The 22022-nt window shown below is 53.8% G+C and overlaps 1 protein-coding gene across 1 annotated transcript; it reads right to left on the reverse strand.

Moving 5' to 3' along the window:
- Positions 1–2475: 2475 nt before the first annotated feature.
- Positions 2476–4744, reverse strand: LOC132510040 (galectin-7-like). The gene is made up of 4 exons (XM_060131735.1): positions 4715–4744; positions 4216–4297; positions 3287–3495; positions 2476–2661 (listed from the first exon to the last, which is right to left on the reverse strand). Exons 1-4 carry the CDS (start codon positions 4727–4729, stop codon positions 2548–2550), a joined length of 420 nt encoding a protein of 139 aa, XP_059987718.1. The 5' UTR covers positions 4730–4744; the 3' UTR covers positions 2476–2547.
- Positions 4745–22022: the final 17278 nt, after the last annotated feature.

The raw sequence follows: 22022 nt of genomic DNA on the forward strand, positions 1-22022 counted from the left end.
TTCATTTTTTTTTCAGCTATTTTAAAATGTGAAAACCATTCTTAGATTGTGAGCCTTACTAAAACAGGCAGTGGGTGGGTTTAACCCAACAGCCATAGTTTGCCAAAACTTCTTTCGGGTGCTAGCAACTTCACTTATAGTTTGACTGTAACTGCATGAAAACTCAGCACCACAACCTAGTTAAGCCACTCCTAGGTTCCTAACTTCAGCAACTGGAAGGCAATAAGTATGTCTTATTTTATGATGTTACTGGGATAATTTGTCATGAAGCTACAAAGAATAATACATTTTCAGCCTGGATAAGAAAACAAGACCCAAGTATATGCTATCTACAAAAGACACACTTTAGATCTAAGACGTAGATAAGTTGAAGGTAAAAGGATGAGAAAAGAAGTACCGTGCAATCAGTAACCGTAAGAGAGTAGAAGGACAAAATTAGTATCAGACACAGTAGATGTTAAAAGAAATTTTACTAGAGACAAAGGACATTTCATCATGATAAAAGGGTCAATACATCAAATATACACATCAAACTATGCACATATATTGCTAAGGGACAAAAAAGAGGTGAGTGGGTGAAAGATGCTCGATTTTATGCAAGGAGGGAAAAAAATTGCATATACATGTGTTTAGAAGGGCAGAGAGTTTTGGAAAGATACACAAGAGATAAAGACACGGGTAACAGAAGTTTGCTCTTAAAAGGAGGACTTTCATATACATATTTTATATATTTATAGTTTTTTTGAAATGACTAACACAGAAAGTTGTAAGTACAGTACAAACATTTTTTTCCCTACACTCATTTGAGAATAAGTTGCCAACATGCTTCCTGATCACCTTCAATTACTTTATTGTGTATTTCCACAAACAAGAACATTCTCTTGCATGTCCACTGTAAGGCAACAGTGAAAATCAGGAAATTAACAGATGGATAACAGATTAACAGATGGATAACTACCATCTATTCCGAGACCCCAACCACCTTTACCAGTTGTGCCAACAACTGTATTTTCCACTGCATACTTTGAAATTTGTACCGTAGGTATATCTTTAAATTAATATATATTTTAAAATTATATATATTAAAAATTATATATATATAAAGTGATATTATATATATGTAATTCCTTTAACAGGCAAATAAAAATAAACATAATAGCCCTGGGACCAGGGGAATTCAGACTTTCCCGGGTCCTCCAGTGGGAGAGGGTGTCCTTCATTCCACGACCCACCCAGAGATACACTCTTGAGGGCCGGGCATGGGGGTGAAGTGGCTTCAGCCGAAGGGTCTCAAGGGGCAGAAAAACGGGTCCAGAAAAAGCTCAAGTGCCACAGCAGGGTTTGGTCTTCCCACCACCCTAGCTGTTTCAGGTTCAGTCGGCAAGCAGCCCCACCTTGCCGAGCCTCCGTTTTTAAACCGCAACTTCTGCAGCGGCCCAAGGGAAGGAGGGAAATTTGTCTGTCACACTTTGGCCGGGAGTCCGGACCGGAAGCCTGTGGTACATCCGCCAGGGGTGCGGATCCAGACTTTCCGAGACCCGGGTCCGAACCCACTGTGAGCTGCTGGCATGCTGCCCCACTCCAACCCCCGCCTCCATCCGCAGCTGCGAACCACGTCCGCTGCGAGCGCCTCGCTGAGGGTGCGAGGCTGGGGGCGCTCGCTTGGTCCCGGCTCCCCCGCCAACCACAGCTATTCAAGGGCGACCCAGCGACCCCCAGAAACCAGAAAATCCCCACCTGCCGGTCGGGGGTGACTGGGCGTCTGTATATACCCAACTCCCCCTACCCCCTAGAATCTCGGGGAGGGCCGGGGTCTCGGGGCCGTCGGGCGAGCCCAGATGGACGAAGTGTGTGAACACGCTCGAAGGCAGCAGGGACACGGGAGCCCGGCCGTTCGCGTTTCCCGTGTTCTCCGCGGGGAGGCTGCAGCTTCAGTGCGCGTCTGCCCCGGGGCGCGACCATCGGAGGCCTGTCCTGACTCCCGAACAGATGGGAGGCAGGCGAGGCCCGGATCTGCCTCCAAGTCCCTCCCCGCCCCACCCGTCTGCAGGCGCCAGTAGGTAGGCGAAACCGGCGAGAGGCAAGAAGAGGGGCTTCGGCGAAGGGAGCCTGAGATTCACGCACCTGGGGTCTCCAAGGTACCTGTTGGCAGACGGACCGATTGGGGGGTCCGTTACACCCACGGAGCGGGCGCCAAAGGATGGCTGGGGCCCCTGTAAATTCCCTAAAGTCTGCCCGCACCGCATTGCCACCTGGCTGCTTCGCAAAGTGCTGCAGGGGGGCAAGCCAAAGCCCCACCCCCGCCAGATCGTGACCCTCCTCAGGCCTCCAGGGACAAAAAGTGCCCTCGGAGATTCAGGCCCGGACCCGCCCCGGCCACGCAATCGCTGTGTGACCCTTAGTCAGTGTCTTCACCTCCCTGAGCCTGCTATCCTCGTCTATATGAAGGAGACACAGACACACAGGAGGCGCACAGACGAGAGGCTAAGACTTTATTTGTCACTCAAGAGCCCTGTGCCCCGTCCCCACCTGCCCTCCTGGGAAGGCTCAGAAGAGCTTCACAAACTCCAGCTGCACGTCCCCGCCCACTTCCATCCAGAGCGCGCGCTGTGGTGGGAGCCGGTAGCTGAACTGGTGGTATTCCTCGTCCCCGATCACAACCTGCAGGGACAAGGAGACACGGTTTATGGTTCCCGAGGCGACTGCGGGGTCATTCCCGACTCGTACCCACGCTGCGTGACCTCGTCACCCACGCAACCCCGCACTAAGGAAAAGGGCTGCTCTTGATTCTAAGCCCTTGCCGTGAGGAGTCAATGAGTTCATTGCTGGCACGGGGTGCTTTGTAAGCTTTGGCGGTGGATGTGGTCTCCACGGTGCCCGCGTCCACCGCCTCACTGTGACGCACAGATTGAAAGTGGAGAACGGCCTGGGTGGTGGAGGGTCTACAGCGACCACTCCCTGCCGGGACTTATTCTGGGTTCTGTCTCCCAACCCATCCATTCCCCTGCCCCAGAGCCTCTACGTCAGGCGCCAGTGGACAGGGAATAGGGTCCGGGGTGTCCACGCCTCCCCGCTGGACACCCACCCTTTGGGCTCGTGCTCTCGCGTCCTTGTCACCGCCATACACCTGCCCTCTAGTGCGTTTGCGCCAGGGGAGGTGAGGGACTAGGGACGCCGTGGCCAGCCTTGGCCGCGCCTTTGCTCCCCACCTCCGACAAGGGCCTTCCTGGCCTTGCCAAGGGAAGAGACCTGGGTGTTGGCGGCCACCCCTGTGGCAGAGACGCACCTTGAAGCCGTCTTTCTTGGCAATGAGGTGCAGTTCGAAGGGCTCCCCACGCTGGAAGGCAGGGCTACCGCCGCGCTCCTCTGAGCCCCAGGCGCTGCACTCCATGGTGTTGAAGACCACCGAGGATTCATCCAGACGGGGGTTGAAATGCAGGACGATCTCACTGTCTGGATCGTCACTGCACAGCAGGTTTATGTAGAACCTGTTAGGTGGCGGATGGGAGGGGGCGTCAGAGAAAGGACTTACCGATTGCCGAAGCACATCCAAGTCCACAGGGACCTGAGAGCCACACGCCAGTGAAGGAGGGGTGGTGGACTGGAGGCCAAGGAGCCCAGGTTCCAGGACATCCAGAAACCAACTGGGGGACCTGGACACACATCCACCCAGGCAAGGGTCACTGTACTACGGCCTGGGTCCCCCGCATTTCCAGAGTCTGGGAGTTGCCGAGGAGTCATGGTCCTGAGACAGGGGTGCCTCTGATCCCCCAATTCCCAGAGGGCCGGGAGCAATACCAGGGACCCCAGTATTCCCAGGCATCGTAGATTCCCAGAAATCCTGAAGCTCCCGACCCAGGAAGTCATAGGTTTGATTGCTGAGGCCTCCCAGGTGCCCAGGGCACCTCTGACTCACAGGCTGTGTTTCCACAGTTGCTTCAGACTCAGACTGGAAGTCTTACTATAAGTAAGAGCCTTGGATTGCCCTGGAACTCCCAGATTCTTAGAAGGTTGTAGGGACCCCCAGGTACACTGTCCTGGGACAAATGAGTAAAGACATCAGATTCCAGAAGGTGGGAAATAGCTTGGAGATTCCAAGATCCTGGTGGGCAAAGCTGGCCTGGGGCTTGTTCTCTGGGCTGTGAGAAGTGGGGTCAGCTGAGCCTGGAGACCTCCCACCCCTTACCGCAGAGGCTTGGAGGTCTCACCTGGCAGCATCTTTGGGGACAACACCACGAATTCTCAACACAGTGCCGACTTCGAAGCTCTTGGCCAGCGAGGTCCTGTAGGGCACGTTCTGCAGCAGCAGGGGTGCGGGGGCCAAAGTGGATCAGGGAGGCAGAGGAGAGAGACACATGGGTCAGTGCCGGGGAGAACATGACCAGGACCCAGGCCAACAGAATCAGAGAGCAGAAAGGGCACAGAGGCAAAGGAAAGAGAGCCAGGCGTAGGGAAAGGGTTGGAGAGAGGAACACAAAGAATCAACAGGAAGATATTCAGAGAGGTAGAAAGTAAGGGGGAAACACCAAGGGGGAGATGGGAGCGTGGGATGGATTGGGTCAACCCAGAAACAACAGCCCAGAACGTCGTAGCACCCCCGAACACCCGTTTTCTCCTTGACACAGGAGACCGCAGCCAAGCCCCAGCCCCTACCCCATTCCAGTGCAGCCTTGGGTCCAAAACCTCGCCACCTCCACACCCCTGGAGCACTCACATATACCGGTGGCATGGCTGGAACAGCGGACAGGCAGTGGTGGTGGTGGGTATGGCTGCTGGGACCTTAAGTAGAAGCAGGGCGTGGCTGGCCCTGGTGACTCACCGTCACCCCTTTCCACACCCACCACCCACACCTGGCACAGACCCTGGCCCTGGGGCCATGCTGGCCAGCACCCTCCTTCTAGGGCCTCTGACACCCCTGCAGTCCCTGAGGATTCCCAGGTCCCTCTCCTCTGGGCTAATAATGATAGGAACAGTTAACAATAATAATAATAATAACACTATAGGGATTCCCTGGCGGCACAGTGGTTAAGAATCCACCTGCCAGGGGAGAGGACACAGGTTCGATCCCTGGTCCAGGAAGATCCCACATGCCTCAGAGCAACTAAGCTCATGCACCACAACTACTGAGCCTGCGCTCTAGAGCCTGCAAGCCACAACTACTGAGCCCGCGTGCCACAGCTACTGAGCCCGTGTGCCACAACTATTGAAGCCCGTGGGCCTACAGCCTGTGCTCTGCAACAAGAGAAGCCACCGCAGTGAGAAACCCGTGCACGGCAACGAAGAGTAGCCCCCTCTCGACACAGCTAGAGAAAGCCTGTGTGCAGCAACGAAGACCCAACGCAGCCAAAAATAAATAAATAAATTTATTTATTAAAAAAAAAAAACATCAGAGAAGGCTCATTGAGCCACCATCCCTCCAGCCCTAGCTTCCTGGTGCCTGGCGGAGAGAAAACACGCTCGTGCCCATTTCATCATGGAAAACTCGAGTCCTGAGAGGCTAAGCTGTGGGCTGCAACTCTGGACCCTCTCTCCCAGGTTAGGACCTGCTGACTAGGGCTAAGGACGTGTCTGCCCTGACATTCCAGTTTATGCTTCTGGAATATAATAATAACCATGGCAACAGCAATAATAATAGAAAAGGGAGCTCAGAGGGGCAGGGTATTTTGCCTGATGGTCAAGGCTGTCTCCTTGGTGCCTAGTGCAGTGCCTGGCACACATAAGTGCTCCGTAAATATGGATGAAAGAAGGAATGAAAGATAACACAGCTGCCATTAACGAAGCCTCCGGCCTTTCTAGCACATGCCAGAGACCACTGATTTCAGACAGGCCACTGAGGCAGGGCCATTGATCCCCCTTATTTGACAGATAAGGAAACTGAGGCTCAGAAATGAGAAGCAGTTTGCCCAAAAAACACAGCTGTGCAGAACCACGGACACTGTGTCTCTGGCTTTCTTGATCTCTGGAAGTTTCTCTCTGGTTTATTCTGTCTCCAGGATGCCCTAGTCTCTCTGACTCTCTGTCTCTCTGGCTGTCCTGTGTCTCTGTCCCCCCACCCCCCGACGTGTTCCTGTTTCTCTCCTTCGAGTCTCTCTCCCTCCTCCTCCCAGAACCCTTCCTCTCTCCCATCCGATGTTCAGGACAAGGGGCGGGGAAGGAGGGGTGTCCTACGACCCGCCCCCCAGCCAGACCAAGGAAGAGAAAAAAGTGGGACCCTCCACCCAGGCCCATTTCCACTCCCCACAGCCCAAAACTCCAGAAGAGGAATCCAGGTATGAAGGGTGGGGTCAGAGGGAGAATGCTGAAAGAGGGTTCTGGGAGACAGGGAACGGGGAGGTGGGGAGCTGGGCAGAAGCCCCTCCTAGCAGCCCCTTCTCCGTTTCCGCCGCCCTACTCCCCGCACCCCACCCGCATTGGCGCCCCACCCAGCAGAGGGAGAAGAGGCCTGGGGCAGAGCCAGGAATGGAAACTCTGGGTGGAGACAAGCAGACTCAGAACCTGATCCACAGCCTCGCAGGCGTCCCAGCCTCCCTCCAGGCCCCTGACCACACAGCTAGGGCAGCTGGAGGAGCCAGGGCCTCGGAGACGGAGGCTGGGCAGCTGCATTTAGGCGTTCGGTTGGGGGCTGCAGGCACCCCCATTTGGCAGAGGACAAAGCAAGCTTAGAGAGGGCCAGCCTCTCCCCAAGGCCTCACAGCAAGGACGGGCCAGGGCCCGGGCTGGAGCCGCTCTGTGTGCCAAGGACACCTCATCGGGACTTTCAATAGAGAGGGCAGTGGGGTCTGAGGTGGTGACACCAACATCTGCTCGGGTGGAGAGTTTCCCAGGACGAGGGACTCCATTACTCTGATCACTAAGGGTGTCCCCTTTCTGTACCTCATTCTGTATATTGCTGTGTATCCCACTAGCTCATCTGCTCCCCGATTTCTTCATGGTGGTTGGATGTTTCCCCACATGCTGCCGACCTGCAAGTCCTGACCTGACCTTCGTGTTTGGCCGTATGTTTGCACTGAGTGTGTTACCAGCTTGATTGCTAGGTCATCTCTCAGCGTCAGGCACGGGCATCCCGGCTGGATTCGCATTCATTTGTGCTGGTTATCTTCCATCAGTTCTGGAATAACATGCTTAGGAGCGTTTTTGTCTCACCTCTAAATAAGTGGCGGATGTCCTCATTTCCCAATACTCTTTTTGTTTTGTCAAGCTGTAGGTCACGCTCGTAAGTCATCCAGGTTTTACCGGAACACTTCCATGAGCCTTCACAATACACAGACCTGGGCAACCACCACCCCAATCAAGTTTTAGCCCCTGAAACAGCCAGTCCCCCTCCACCTGCCCCAGGAAACACTGTCGCTCCTCAGCATTTGAGAGCCACCAAGCTCATCTGCGATGAAAACAAAGAAAGGGATGCCCAGCGGGCCGAGTCTGCTGGCCCTCCCCTCCTTCCGAAATAACTGGGGCGAAAAGTACTGAGTGCACCACGGTGTTTGTAGGAATTGAAAATCCCAGGCTCTGTCCATGTCAGCTTCTTGGAGACTTTGGGGTGGTTTTCATATACAGCGAAGAAAGTTCAGGAGCTGGATTGGTTTTGTAAATTAGTTTACCAATGAGGAAAATGACATGTTTTAAAAATCTGACTTTTTTTTTGGCCCTGCTGTGCTTGACTTGTGGGAACTTTTTCCCCTGATGAGGAATTGAACCCAGACCCTCGGCGATGAAAGCACCGAGTCCTAACCACTGGACCACCAGGGAATTCCCCCAAATGTGACTTTTTCTTAAGCTAGGAAGTCCGCTGGAAACCTTACAGTCCTATTTATAAATATAGTAAATTGTATCGATGCAATCACTTGCTAAGGAGAAGCAGTTGCTGTCATATTTGGTTCCATTGATAAACTGAGTTCATTAAACCCCTTTAAACATTTTAATCAGAATGCGGGATTTTGACATGTTGAGTTTGAAGTATTTCCACTGTCTCTCCGAGGCCAAAGTAATCTTGTACATTTCTGTCTCGCTCTGTGAAAACACTGATTTGCTGTTTCTCCTCCTCTTCTCCTTCCTTTCCTTCTGCTGAGCAGTTGGGTGCCCCAGCTGTCATGCTGGTGAGTAAGTGCCGCCTCTGGAGGGTGGGGGGCCCACAGGGCGGGGTGAGGGGGCTGAGGGGGCGCCCCTCCCCCAGGGCTGGGTCAGCTGGGGTGTCAGAGGGAGCCGGTGAAAAGGGTGCTCAGCAGAGGCTGGCCCTCAGGAGGCGGGTAAGGAGGGTGGCGGGACGGCAGGGAGCACAGCCCCGACGTGGGAGGAGGTGTCTGTGCAGGGCTGAGGGTCACTGAGAGGTGCTGGAGCCCAGCGGGGGGAGGGGGGCTTCCCCAGGGGGAGGAAATGCCGTGTGGGTGTCAGCGACGGAAGGAAGTCCAGAGCTGCTCTCTCCCTGTCAGAGGAGGGACGTATAGATGTGGACCAAAGAAATGGGCCGTGAACCCTGTGACATCGGGCTGGAAACGGAGGTGACCGTGTGAGCTAATAATTACAAGATTAAATTTATGTTAACATTTTAGGTGTGATTTGTACTGTGATTATAGAGGAGAATTATGCTTCAGAAATGCACACTGCGGGGACTTCCTGGTGGTCCAGTTTAAGAGCCCGCGCTCCCAATGCAGGGGGCCCGGGTTGGACACCTGGTCGTGGAACTAGATTCCCCCCTGCTGCAACGAAGACCTGGTGTAGCCAAATACATTTTGTACAAAATGCACACTGAAGTATTTAGGGGTGAAGTGTCATGATGCCTGCAACCTGCCTTGCAGTGGTTCACAGAGAGAAATGGCAGATGTGGAAAATATGAACGCGCCTGGGAGCCTGGATGACATCTCTGCAGGCGTTCACCGTCCTCTTCTTTTAACTTTGCTGTAAGTGTGAAAATTTTCAAAATGGTGGGGGGATAAATCAAACTTGGAGTTCTGATTTTACAGAATCCGGACTACCGCGGTTCTTAGAAAGAGCATCCTCTCCAACATCCCTACCCCCCAGATGAGGCCTTGGAAAGCAGTGGAGACAAGAAGAACCTCCCTGCAGGCAGAACCAGAACGAGTCTTTGATCTTCATGTCCAGTGGGCTTATCTTTGCTATGGACCAGTGTCTGCTGCACGTTGCCCTGTTTCCCGTTTCCTGCATAAAAATGCCTTCACCGGGCTTCCCTGGCGCGCAGTGGTAGGGAGTCCGCCTGCCGATGCGGGGTACGCGGGTTCGTGCCCCGGTCCGGGAGGATCCCACATGCCGCGGAGCGGCTGGGCCCGTGAACCATAGGCCGCTGAGCCTGCGCGTCCGGAGCCTGTGCTCTGCAGCGGGAGGGGCCGCAGCGGTGAGAGGCCCGCGTACAGCACACACACACACAAAAACAAAACCAAACCAAAAATGCCTTCACCTTAGTTTATTGGGTGTCTAGGGCCAGCCTTGGCTGGGCGTGACAAAGAGGACTGTGTGGGTCTTTCAGCAAAATCCTGGCCTCTGGCCTGGCACAGTAACCAGATGGGAGCTTAAGGTTGTCTCCACTGGAAGGGGAGGTGAGTGGTCTGGGTAGGGGAGGAAGAGTACAGATGAATATTATTGTAGACAAAGGGCTGCACTGTAACAGGGAGCACCAGTTGACCATCCAATATCCATTATCACTTTCTCTCTTAATCAGAGTCCTGACTCCGTCCAGGATGGCCATGTGGCTGTTGCATTTCCCCGGGTTCCAGTTACTTTTGTTGTGAAGCCAATTACCCCAACGCTTTGCGGCTTCAAACAGCCATCGTGTGTGTGTGTGTGTGTGGGCTCATGGCTTCTGTAGGTCGAGGGTTTGCACAGGGCACAGAGGGAATGGCTTGTCTATTAAGGTTCCATGATATCTGGGCAACCTCTGTTACTAGGGGGCTGGGATCATCTGGGTGACCTGCACACAGCCTTCCTAGGAAGCCTGTGCATCTTCAGAGCAGCCGGACTTCCTTCATGGCAGCTCAGGGCTCCAAAAGCCAGCGCCCTTTCAGCTCACCAGACGAAAGCTGCCTCCTCTGTTCTCACCTGGTCTGGGAAGTCATGCCAAACCTCTCCATGCTGCACTCTACTTGTTAGGAGTGAACAACTGAGGTGGCCTGCGTTTAAGCCTCCACCTCATGGAGCAGAAGTGCCAAAGAATCGGTGGAGGTATTTTTGGTGGTAATTTCATACTTTTGTTATTTTTTTTTTAAGATTTAATTTAATTTGTATATTTTTGGCTGTGTTGGGTCTTCGTTGCAGTGCGAGGGCTTCTCATTGCACCGCGGTGGCTTCTCTTGTTGCGGAGCACGGGCTGTAGGTGTGCGGGCTTCAGTAGTTGCAGCACGCGGGCTCAGTAGTTGTAGCTCGCGGGTTTAGTTGCCCCACGGCATGTGGGGTCTTCCCGGACGAGGGATCGAACCTGCGTCTCTTGCACTGGCAGGCGGATTCTTAACCACTGCGCCACCAGGGAAGCCCAGGTTCTTTTCTTTTTTTTTTTGCTGTACGCGGGCCTCTCACTGTTGTGGCCTCTCCCGTTGTGGAGCACAGGCTCCGGACGCGCAGGCTCAGCGGCCATGGCTCACGGGCCCAGCCGTTCCGCGGCACGTGGGATCTTCCCGGACCGGGCCGCGAGCCCGTGTCCCCTGCATCGGCAGGCGGACTCTCAGCCACTGCGCCACCAGGGAAGCCCCGCAGGTTCATTTTTATCAGAGGACATTCCCAAGACCGTGACTTCCCCCCGCTCCCCACTGCCCTCGCAGGCAGACTGGAGGGGCGTGGCCGTGGTGCCCAGCGGGCACACACCCCCGGCTCCACTCCGGCGCACTCTCCTGGAGGACTGAGGGCGGTGCCCTGGGCTCATCAGCAGGATCTGTCCCGAAGCCAGTCCGAGAGTGACAAGAGCCACACCTGCAGGTCTGTTCCACCGACCAGCCGCCCAGGACCGAGGTGGGCCCACGGACCTTGGTCTGCATTGTGTTGGCTGCTCGTTCTTGCCTAGGTTCACAGGCCAACAGCCAGTGTCCTTCCTTTCCTTCTCATCACCGCACCAGAGGCTCACTCCTACCTGCTGCCGTCACACGCCTGGCAACCTCCTGTTCTGGGGCCAGCCAAGAACTGAGACCCCAGCAGGCCCCTAGTTCCCAGTAGGCAAAGTCCGCTTTAAACTACTGCTGCCTAGCCGTGTTCTCGAGGCTTCAGAGCCGGGAAAGTGCGGAGCGCATAGCAAGCCGTGGAGCCCCCAGCCCGGGACCCGCGATGCTCCGCGGAGGCGCCGGATCCTCGCTGCATGCCACCCCCAAAACAAGCGAGCTCTGCGCCCACCTGTCCCGCGGACCTGGGCGCACCTCCGGCCACCGCGGCCCAGGACGGACGGAGGCGTGGGGCTCAGCCGGCCGGCGGCGGGCGCTGGGGCGGGCGCTGGGGCGGGCGGGGACCCGGGCTCCAGCCCCGAGGCAACGTGGACCCGCCAGGCCCACCTCCGTTCCCGCTGCCCGGAAAGCCTGCCTCCCATTGTTTGTCCCACCTCCAGAAGCACCTGGTGCCATGGATTCCCGAGCTGTTTGGTGGCTCTGAATTCAATGAGTTTCTTCTATAGTTTTCCAACTCCAGCCTAGGGTTCAATTTCTGGGATTTACTAAGAGGTTACCACGTATCCAGTACCTAAATTTGTCTTCTCTCTCCGTTTCTTTGGCCCTGAGGGTCGACAACTTTAAAAACTCATTTAAAACATACTGGTTAAGGGCCAGACGCCTGGGATCGTTTTTTTGGCCCTGCATTCCCTGACTGCGTGATCTGAAGACAGTTGCTTTTCTCGTTATGTCAGTAAAACAGGGATGACAGCAGTCCCTACCTCCTAGATTCGATTGGATTACAGTGAGAAACTGAAGGGTGAATGTTGATCAAGTGCCTAGAGCTGTGTGACACACACCAGGATATGCCGTTTGCATGGGAGTAACTGCTGCTAGTGGGTTTTAGGAAGGGAGCCACATTCAAATGACACATTCTCCAAGTTTGATGTGTCAGCCACATGCATTCAGATGACATTTATGCCTGACCAAACTCGATCTAGTGTTTTGAGTTGAGGAGCTGAGCTCCTTTCCTGTTTTTCTTGCCTGGTAGGGCCACAATGGTTGTAGATATTCAAATGACACAAAGGGTCCACACATCTTTTGCCTTGCCTGACTTTGTTTTTTGTTTTTTAATTAATTAATTAATTGTTTTATTTATTTTTGGCTGTGTTGGGTCTTTATTGCTGTGTGCGGGCTTTCTCTAGTAGCGGCGAGCGGGGGCTACTCTTCGTTGCGGTGCGCGGGCTTCTCATTGCAGTGGCTTCTCTTGCTGTGGAGCACGGGCTCTAGGCACGTGGGCTTCAGTAGTTGTGGCTCGGGGGCTCTAGAGCACAGGCTCAGTAGTTGTGGCGCATGGGCTTAGTTGCTCCGCGGCATGTGGGATCTTCCCGGACCAGGGCTCGAACCCGTGTCCCCTGCATTGGTAGGCGGATTCTCAACCACTGCACCGCCAGAGAAGTCCCTGTATACACATTTAAATGTTTTACATGATCCTGGAGCCCTCATAAGGAAATAAATGCAAAGAAACAGCTAAACCTTCAAGCTAAGAACCATAAAAGCAATTGCGGAAAAGTAACTAATGTGCGGGGAGGCTAAAGGAAGATAAGAATTATTTTAACAAGGCCTGTTTTTATTGAACTCTCTAGGTCTCAGCTTGCTGATAAAAATGTTACTTTCCTTGGGTCCAAGTAGGGTGTCTTTCACTTAGTAGTTTTTATCTCCTGTTTTCAGGAGAAAAGGGGAGATTAGAATGCCCTTCCTGTATTTGCTGCTTTTCAAGTGCTTTTAGCTCAAAATAATCCTCATGCCAAAGGGGCATATTTTGTTGTTGGTGGTGGTGTTTAATATTTATTTATTTAGGCTGTGCCAGGTCTTCATTGTGGCATGCGGGATCTTCGTTGCAGCATGCAAACTCTTAGTTGTGGCATACGGGATCTAGTTCCCTGAGCAGGGATCGAACCCAGGCCCCCTGCATTGGGAGAGTGGGGTCTTACCCACTGAACCGCCAAGGAAGTCCCAAAGGGTAATATTTTGGGTGGCATATTTGTCACCCTTCAACACACACACACATATTTACATCCATCTTTCTTTCTCTTTTATGTGTATGTAATACTCATCAGTCACAGAGGGCAAGTATGACTCCACTCAGACAAGGTACCTGGAACAGTCAAATTCACAGAGACAGGAAGTATACTTCCGTTTCCAGTCCTCCTCTTCTCCTTCCTTTCCTTCTTCTGCTGAGCAGTTGGGTGCCCCAGCTGTCATGCTGGTGAGTAAGTGCTGCCTCTGGGGGGTGGGGGGCCCACAGGGCGGGGTGAGGGGGCTGAGGGGGCGCCCCTCCCCCAGGGCTGGGTCAGTTGGGGTGTCAGAGGGAGCCGGTGAGGAGGGTGCTCAGCAGAGGCTGGCCCTCAGGAGGCGGGTAAGGAGGGTGGCGGGACGGCAGGGAGCACAGCCCCGACGTGGGAGGAGGTGTCTGTGCAGGGTTGAGGGTCACTGAGAGGTGCTGGAGCCCAGCGGGGGAGGGGTGCTTCCCCAGGGGGAGGAAATGCCGTGTGGGTGTCAGTGAGGGAAGGAAGTCCAGAGCTGCTCTCTCCCTGTCAGAGGAGGGACGTATAGATGTGGACCAAAGAAGTGGGCCGAGAACCCTGTGACATCGGTCTGGAAACGGAAGTCTGTTTGAAGTAATGATTGCATGAGTTGGAGATTTATTTGGAGAGGATTATTTTAAAACGTTTTTTAAAATTGTGTTAAAATAGAAAACCATGGAATTTACCATTATAACCCTGTTTTAAACGTACAGTTCAGTGGCCTCAAGTACATTGACATTGTTGTGCAACCCTCACCACCATCCATCCCCAGAGCTTTTTCACCTTCCCCAGCGGAAACCTGTACCCACTAAACACTGGCTCCCTGTTCCCCTGTCCGCACCCCCTGGCCACCACCATGCTACTTCCTGTCTCTGTGAATTTGACTGTTCCAGGTACCTTGTCTGAGTGGAGTCATACTTGCCCTCTGTGACTGATGAGTATTACATACACATAAAAGAGAAAGAAAGATGGATGTAAATATGTGTGTGTGTGTTGAAGGGTGACAAATATGCCACCCAAAATATTACCCTTTGGGACTTCCTTGGCGGTTCAGTGGGTAAGACCCCACTCTCCCAATGCAGGGGGCCTGGGTTCGATCCCTGCTCAGGGAACTAGATCCCGTATGCCACAACTAAGAGTTTGCATGCTGCAACGAAGATCCCGCATGCCACAATGAAGACCTGGCACAGCCTAAATAAATAAATATTAAACACCACCACCAACAACAAAATATGCCCCTTTGGCATGAGGATTATTTTGAGCTAAAAGCACTTGAAAAGCAGCAAATACAGGAAGGGCATTCTAATCTCCCCTTTTCTCCTGAAAACAGGAGATAAAAACTACTAAGTGAAAGACACCCTACTTGGACCCAAGGAAAGTAACATTTTTATCAGCAAGCTGAGACCTAGAGAGTTCAATAAAAACAGGCCTTGTTAAAATAATTCTTATCTTCCTTTAGCCTCCCCGCACATTAGTTACTTTTCCGCAATTGCTTTTATGGTTCTTAGCTTGAAGGTTTAGCTGTTTCTTTGCATTTATTTCCTTATGAGGGCTCCAGGATCATGTAAAACATTTAAATGTGTATACAGGGACTTCTCTGGCAGTGCAGTGGTTGAGAATCCGCCTACCAATGCAGGGGACACGGGTTCGAGCCCTGGTCCGGGAAGATCCCACATGCCGCGGAGCAACTAAGCCCATGCGCCACAACTACTGAGCCTGTGCTCTAGAGCCCCCGAGCCACAACTACTGAAGCCCACGTGCCTAGAGCCCGTGCTCCACAGCAAGAGAAGCCACTGCAATGAGAAGCCCGCGCACCGCAACGAAGAGTAGCCCCCGCTCGCCGCTACTAGAGAAAGCCCGCACACAGCAATAAAGACCCAACACAGCCAAAAATAAATAAAACAATTAATTAATTAATTAAAAAACAAAAAACAAAGTCAGGCAAGGCAAAAGATGTGTGGACCCTTTGTGTCATTTGAATATCTACAACCATTGTGGCCCTACCAGGCAAGAAAAACAGGAAAGGAGCTCAGCTCCTCAACTCAAAACACTAGATCGAGTTTGGTCAGGCATAAATGTCATCTGAATGCATGTGGCTGACACATCAAACTTGGAGAATGTGTCATTTGAATGTGGCTCCCTTCCTAAAACCCACTAGCAGCAGTTACTCCCATGCAAACGGCATATCCTGGTGTGTGTCACACAGCTCTAGGCACTTGATCAACATTCACCCTTCAGTTTCTCACTGTAATCCAATCGAATCTAGGAGGTAGGGACTGCTGTCATCCCTGTTTTACTGACATAACGAGAAAAGCAACTGTCTTCAGATCACGCAGTCAGGGAATGCAGGGCCAAAAAAACGATCCCAGGCGTCTGGCCCTTAACCAGTATGTTTTAAATGAGTTTTTAAAGTTGTCGACCCTCAGGGCCAAAGAAACGGAGAGAGAAGACAAATTTAGGTACTGGATACGTGGTAACCTCTTAGTAAATCCCAGAAATTGAACCCTAGGCTGGAGTTGGAAAACTATAGAAGAAACTCATTGAATTCAGAGCCACCAAACAGCTCGGGAATCCATGGCACCAGGTGCTTCTGGAGGTGGGACAAACAATGGGAGGCAGGCTTTCCGGGCAGCGGGAACGGAGGTGGGCCTGGCGGGTCCACGTTGCCTCGGGGCTGGAGCCCGGGTCCCCGCCCGCCCCAGCGCCCGCCCCAGCGCCCGCCGCCGGCCGGCTGAGCCCCACGCCTCCGTCCGTCCTGGGCCGCGGTGGCCGGAGGTGCGCCCAGGTCCGCGGGACAGGTGGGCGCAGAGCTCGCTTGTTTTGGGGGTGGCATGCAGCGAGGATCCGGCGCCTCCGCGGAGCATCGCGGGTCCCGGGCTGGGGGCTCCACGGCTTGCTATGCGCTCCGCACTTTCCCGGCTCTGAAGCCTCGAGAACACGGCTAGGCAGCAGTAGTTTAAAGCGGACTTTGCCTACTGGGAACTAGGGGCCTGCTGGGGTCTCAGTTCTTGGCTGGCCCCAGAACAGGAGGTTGCCAGGCGTGTGACGGCAGCAGGTAGGAGTGAGCCTCTGGTGCGGTGATGAGAAGGAAAGGAAGGACACTGGCTGTTGGCCTGTGAACCTAGGCAAGAACGAGCAGCCAACACAATGCAGACCAAGGTCCGTGGGCCCACCTCGGTCCTGGGCGGCTGGTCGGTGGAACAGACCTGCAGGTGTGGCTCTTGTCACTCTCGGACTGGCTTCGGGACAGATCCTGCTGATGAGCCCAGGGCACCGCCCTCAGTCCTCCAGGAGAGTGCGCCGGAGTGGAGCCGGGGGTGTGTGCCCGCTGGGCACCACGGCCACGCCCCTCCAGTCTGCCTGCGAGGGCAGTGGGGAGCGGGGGGAAGTCACGGTCTTGGGAATGTCCTCTGATAAAAATGAACCTGCGGGGCTTCCCTGGTGGCACAGTGGCTGAGAGTCCGCCTGCCGATGCAGGGGACACGGGCTCGCGGCCCGGTCCGGGAAGATCCCACGTGCCGCGGAACGGCTGGGCCCGTGAGCCATGGCCGCTGAGCCTGCGCGTCCGGAGCCTGTGCTCCACAACGGGAGAGGCCACAACAGTGAGAGGCCCGCGTACAGCAAAAAAAAAAAGAAAAGAACCTGGGCTTCCCTGGTGGCGCAGTGGTTAAGAATCCGCCTGCCAGTGCAAGAGACGCAGGTTCGATCCCTCGTCCGGGAAGACCCCACATGCCGTGGGGCAACTAAACCCGCGAGCTACAACTACTGAGCCCGCGTGCTGCAACTACTGAAGCCCGCACACCTACAGCCCGTGCTCCGCAACAAGAGAAGCCACCGCGGTGCAATGAGAAGCCCTCGCACTGCAACGAAGACCCAACACAGCCAAAAATATACAAATTAAATTAAATCTTAAAAAAAAAATAACAAAAGTATGAAATTACCACCAAAAATACCTCCACCGATTCTTTGGCACTTCTGCTCCATGAGGTGGAGGCTTAAACGCAGGCCACCTCAGTTGTTCACTCCTAACAAGTAGAGTGCAGCATGGAGAGGTTTGGCATGACTTCCCAGACCAGGTGAGAACAGAGGAGGCAGCTTTCGTCTGGTGAGCTGAAAGGGCGCTGGCTTTTGGAGCCCTGAGCTGCCATGAAGGAAGTCCGGCTGCTCTGAAGATGCACAGGCTTCCTAGGAAGGCTGTGTGCAGGTCACCCAGATGATCCCAGCCCCCTAGTAACAGAGGTTGCCCAGATATCATGGAACCTTAATAGACAAGCCATTCCCTCTGTGCCCTGTGCAAACCCTCGACCTACAGAAGCCATGAGCCCACACACACACACACACACGATGGCTGTTTGAAGCCGCAAAGCGTTGGGGTAATTGGCTTCACAACAAAAGTAACTGGAACCCGGGGAAATGCAACAGCCACATGGCCATCCTGGACGGAGTCAGGACTCTGATTAAGAGAGAAAGTGATAATGGATATTGGATGGTCAACTGGTGCTCCCTGTTACAGTGCAGCCCTTTGTCTACAATAATATTCATCTGTACTCTTCCTCCCCTACCCAGACCACTCACCTCCCCTTCCAGTGGAGACAACCTTAAGCTCCCATCTGGTTACTGTGCCAGGCCAGAGGCCAGGATTTTGCTGAAAGACCCACACAGTCCTCTTTGTCACGCCCAGCCAAGGCTGGCCCTAGACACCCAATAAACTAAGGTGAAGGCATTTTTGGTTTGGTTTTGTTTTTGTGTGTGTGTGTGCTGTACGCGGGCCTCTCACCGCTGCGGCCCCTCCCGCTGCAGAGCACAGGCTCCGGACGCGCAGGCTCAGCGGCCTATGGTTCACGGGCCCAGCCGCTCCGCGGCATGTGGGATCCTCCCGGACCGGGGCACGAACCCGCGTACCCCGCATCGGCAGGCGGACTCCCTACCACTGCGCGCCAGGGAAGCCCGGTGAAGGCATTTTTATGCAGGAAACGGGAAACAGGGCAACGTGCAGCAGACACTGGTCCATAGCAAAGATAAGCCCACTGGACATGAAGATCAAAGACTCGTTCTGGTTCTGCCTGCAGGGAGGTTCTTCTTGTCTCCACTGCTTTCCAAGGCCTCATCTGGGGGGTAGGGATGTTGGAGAGGATGCTCTTTCTAAGAACCGCGGTAGTCCGGATTCTGTAAAATCAGAACTCCAAGTTTGATTTATCCCCCCACCATTTTGAAAATTTTCACACTTACAGCAAAGTTAAAAGAAGAGGACGGTGAACGCCTGCAGAGATGTCATCCAGGCTCCCAGGCGCGTTCATATTTTCCACATCTGCCATTTCTCTCTGTGAACCACTGCAAGGCAGGTTGCAGGCATCATGACACTTCACCCCTAAATACTTCAGTGTGCATTTTGTACAAAATGTATTTGGCTACACCAGGTCTTCGTTGCAGCAGGGGGGAATCTAGTTCCACGACCAGGTGTCCAACCCGGGCCCCCTGCATTGGGAGCGCGGGCTCTTAAACTGGACCACCAGGAAGTCCCCGCAGTGTGCATTTCTGAAGCATAATTCTCCTCTATAATCACAGTACAAATCACACCTAAAATGTTAACATAAATTTAATCTTGTAATTATTAGCTCACACGGTCACCTCCGTTTCCAGCCCGATGTCACAGGGTTCACGGCCCATTTCTTTGGTCCACATCTATACGTCCCTCCTCTGACAGGGAGAGAGCAGCTCTGGACTTCCTTCCGTCGCTGACACCCACACGGCATTTCCTCCCCCTGGGGAAGCCCCCCTCCCCCCGCTGGGCTCCAGCACCTCTCAGTGACCCTCAGCCCTGCACAGACACCTCCTCCCACGTCGGGGCTGTGCTCCCTGCCGTCCCGCCACCCTCCTTACCCGCCTCCTGAGGGCCAGCCTCTGCTGAGCACCCTTTTCACCGGCTCCCTCTGACACCCCAGCTGACCCAGCCCTGGGGGAGGGGCGCCCCCTCAGCCCCCTCACCCCGCCCTGTGGGCCCCCCACCCTCCAGAGGCAGCACTTACTCACCAGCATGACAGCTGGGGCACCCAACTGCTCAGCAGAAGGAAAGGAAGGAGAAGAGGAGGAGAAACAGCAAATCAGTGTTTTCACAGAGCGAGACAGAAATGTACAAGATTACTTTGGCCTCGGAGAGACAGTGGAAATACTTCAAACTCAACATGTCAAAATCCCGCATTCTGATTAAAATGTTTAAAGGGGTTTAATGAACTCAGTTTATCAATGGAACCAAATATGACAGCAACTGCTTCTCCTTAGCAAGTGATTGCATCGATACAATTTACTATATTTATAAATAGGACTGTAAGGTTTCCAGCGGACTTCCTAGCTTAAGAAAAAGTCACATTTGGGGGAATTCCCTGGTGGTCCAGTGGTTAGGACTCGGTGCTTTCATCGCCGAGGGTCTGGGTTCAATTCCTCATCAGGGGAAAAAGTTCCCACAAGTCAAGCACAGCAGGGCCAAAAAAAAGGTCAGATTTTTAAAACATGTCATTTTCCTCATTGGTAAACTAATTTACAAAACCAATCCAGCTCCTGAACTTTCTTCGCTGTATATGAAAACCACCCCAAAGTCTCCAAGAAGCTGACATGGACAGAGCCTGGGATTTTCAATTCCTACAAACACCGTGGTGCACTCAGTACTTTTCGCCCCAGTTATTTCGGAAGGAGGGGAGGGCCAGCAGACTCGGCCCGCTGGGCATCCCTTTCTTTGTTTTCATCGCAGATGAGCTTGGTGGCTCTCAAATGCTGAGGAGCGACAGTGTTTCCTGGGGCAGGTGGAGGGGGACTGGCTGTTTCAGGGGCTAAAACTTGATTGGGGTGGTGGTTGCCCAGGTCTGTGTATTGTGAAGGCTCATGGAAGTGTTCCGGTAAAACCTGGATGACTTACGAGCGTGACCTACAGCTTGACAAAACAAAAAGAGTATTGGGAAATGAGGACATCCGCCACTTATTTAGAGGTGAGACAAAAACGCTCCTAAGCATGTTATTCCAGAACTGATGGAAGATAACCAGCACAAATGAATGCGAATCCAGCCGGGATGCCCGTGCCTGACGCTGAGAGATGACCTAGCAATCAAGCTGGTAACACACTCAGTGCAAACATACGGCCAAACACGAAGGTCAGGTCAGGACTTGCAGGTCGGCAGCATGTGGGGAAACATCCAACCACCATGAAGAAATCGGGGAGCAGATGAGCTAGTGGGATACACAGCAATATACAGAATGAGGTACAGAAAGGGGACACCCTTAGTGATCAGAGTAATGGAGTCCCTCGTCCTGGGAAACTCTCCACCCGAGCAGATGTTGGTGTCACCACCTCAGACCCCACTGCCCTCTCTATTGAAAGTCCCGATGAGGTGTCCTTGGCACACAGAGCGGCTCCAGCCCGGGCCCTGGCCCGTCCTTGCTGTGAGGCCTTGGGGAGAGGCTGGCCCCCTCTAAGCTTGCTTTGTCCTCTGCCAAATGGGGGTGCCTGCAGCCCCCAACCGAACGCCTAAATGCAGCTGCCCAGCCTCCGTCTCCGAGGCCCTGGCTCCTCCAGCTGCCCTAGCTGTGTGGTCAGGGGCCTGGAGGGAGGCTGGGACGCCTGCGAGGCTGTGGATCAGGTTCTGAGTCTGCTTGTCTCCACCCAGAGTTTCCATTCCTGGCTCTGCCCCAGGCCTCTTCTCCCTCTGCTGGGTGGGGCGCCAATGCGGGTGGGGTGCGGGGAGTAGGGCGGCGGAAACGGAGAAGGGGCTGCTAGGAGGGGCTTCTGCCCAGCTCCCCACCTCCCCGTTCCCTGTCTCCCAGAACCCTCTTTCAGCATTCTCCCTCTGACCCCACCCTTCATACCTGGATTCCTCTTCTGGAGTTTTGGGCTGTGGGGAGTGGAAATGGGCCTGGGTGGAGGGTCCCACTTTTTTCTCTTCCTTGGTCTGGCTGGGGGGCGGGTCGTAGGACACCCCTCCTTCCCCGCCCCTTGTCCTGAACATCGGATGGGAGAGAGGAAGGGTTCTGGGAGGAGGAGGGAGAGAGACTCGAAGGAGAGAAACAGGAACACGTCGGGGGGTGGGGGGACAGAGACACAGGACAGCCAGAGAGACAGAGAGTCAGAGAGACTAGGGCATCCTGGAGACAGAATAAACCAGAGAGAAACTTCCAGAGATCAAGAAAGCCAGAGACACAGTGTCCGTGGTTCTGCACAGCTGTGTTTTTTGGGCAAACTGCTTCTCATTTCTGAGCCTCAGTTTCCTTATCTGTCAAATAAGGGGGATCAATGGCCCTGCCTCAGTGGCCTGTCTGAAATCAGTGGTCTCTGGCATGTGCTAGAAAGGCCGGAGGCTTCGTTAATGGCAGCTGTGTTATCTTTCATTCCTTCTTTCATCCATATTTACGGAGCACTTATGTGTGCCAGGCACTGCACTAGGCACCAAGGAGACAGCCTTGACCATCAGGCAAAATACCCTGCCCCTCTGAGCTCCCTTTTCTATTATTATTGCTGTTGCCATGGTTATTATTATATTCCAGAAGCATAAACTGGAATGTCAGGGCAGACACGTCCTTAGCCCTAGTCAGCAGGTCCTAACCTGGGAGAGAGGGTCCAGAGTTGCAGCCCACAGCTTAGCCTCTCAGGACTCGAGTTTTCCATGATGAAATGGGCACGAGCGTGTTTTCTCTCCGCCAGGCACCAGGAAGCTAGGGCTGGAGGGATGGTGGCTCAATGAGCCTTCTCTGATGTTTTTTTTTTTTAATAAATAAATTTATTTATTTATTTTTGGCTGCGTTGGGTCTTCGTTGCTGCACACAGGCTTTCTCTAGCTGTGTCGAGAGGGGGCTACTCTTCGTTGCCGTGCACGGGTTT

This window comes from Lagenorhynchus albirostris, chromosome 19, assembly GCF_949774975.1.
Source record: "Lagenorhynchus albirostris chromosome 19, mLagAlb1.1, whole genome shotgun sequence".
NCBI classification, from domain to species: Eukaryota; Metazoa; Chordata; class Mammalia; order Artiodactyla; family Delphinidae; genus Lagenorhynchus; species Lagenorhynchus albirostris.

Coding starts and splice junctions, on each gene's coding strand:
- LOC132510040 (XM_060131735.1), bottom strand. Junction 3,496..4,215: donor TGGTGTTGTCCCCAAAGATG/CTGCCAGGTGAG, acceptor CCCATCCGCCAC/CTAACAGGTTCTACATAAAC. Junction 2,662..3,286: donor CCAAGAAAGACGGCTTCAAG/GTGCGTCTCTGC, acceptor TTGTCCCTGCAG/GTTGTGATCGGGGACGAGGA.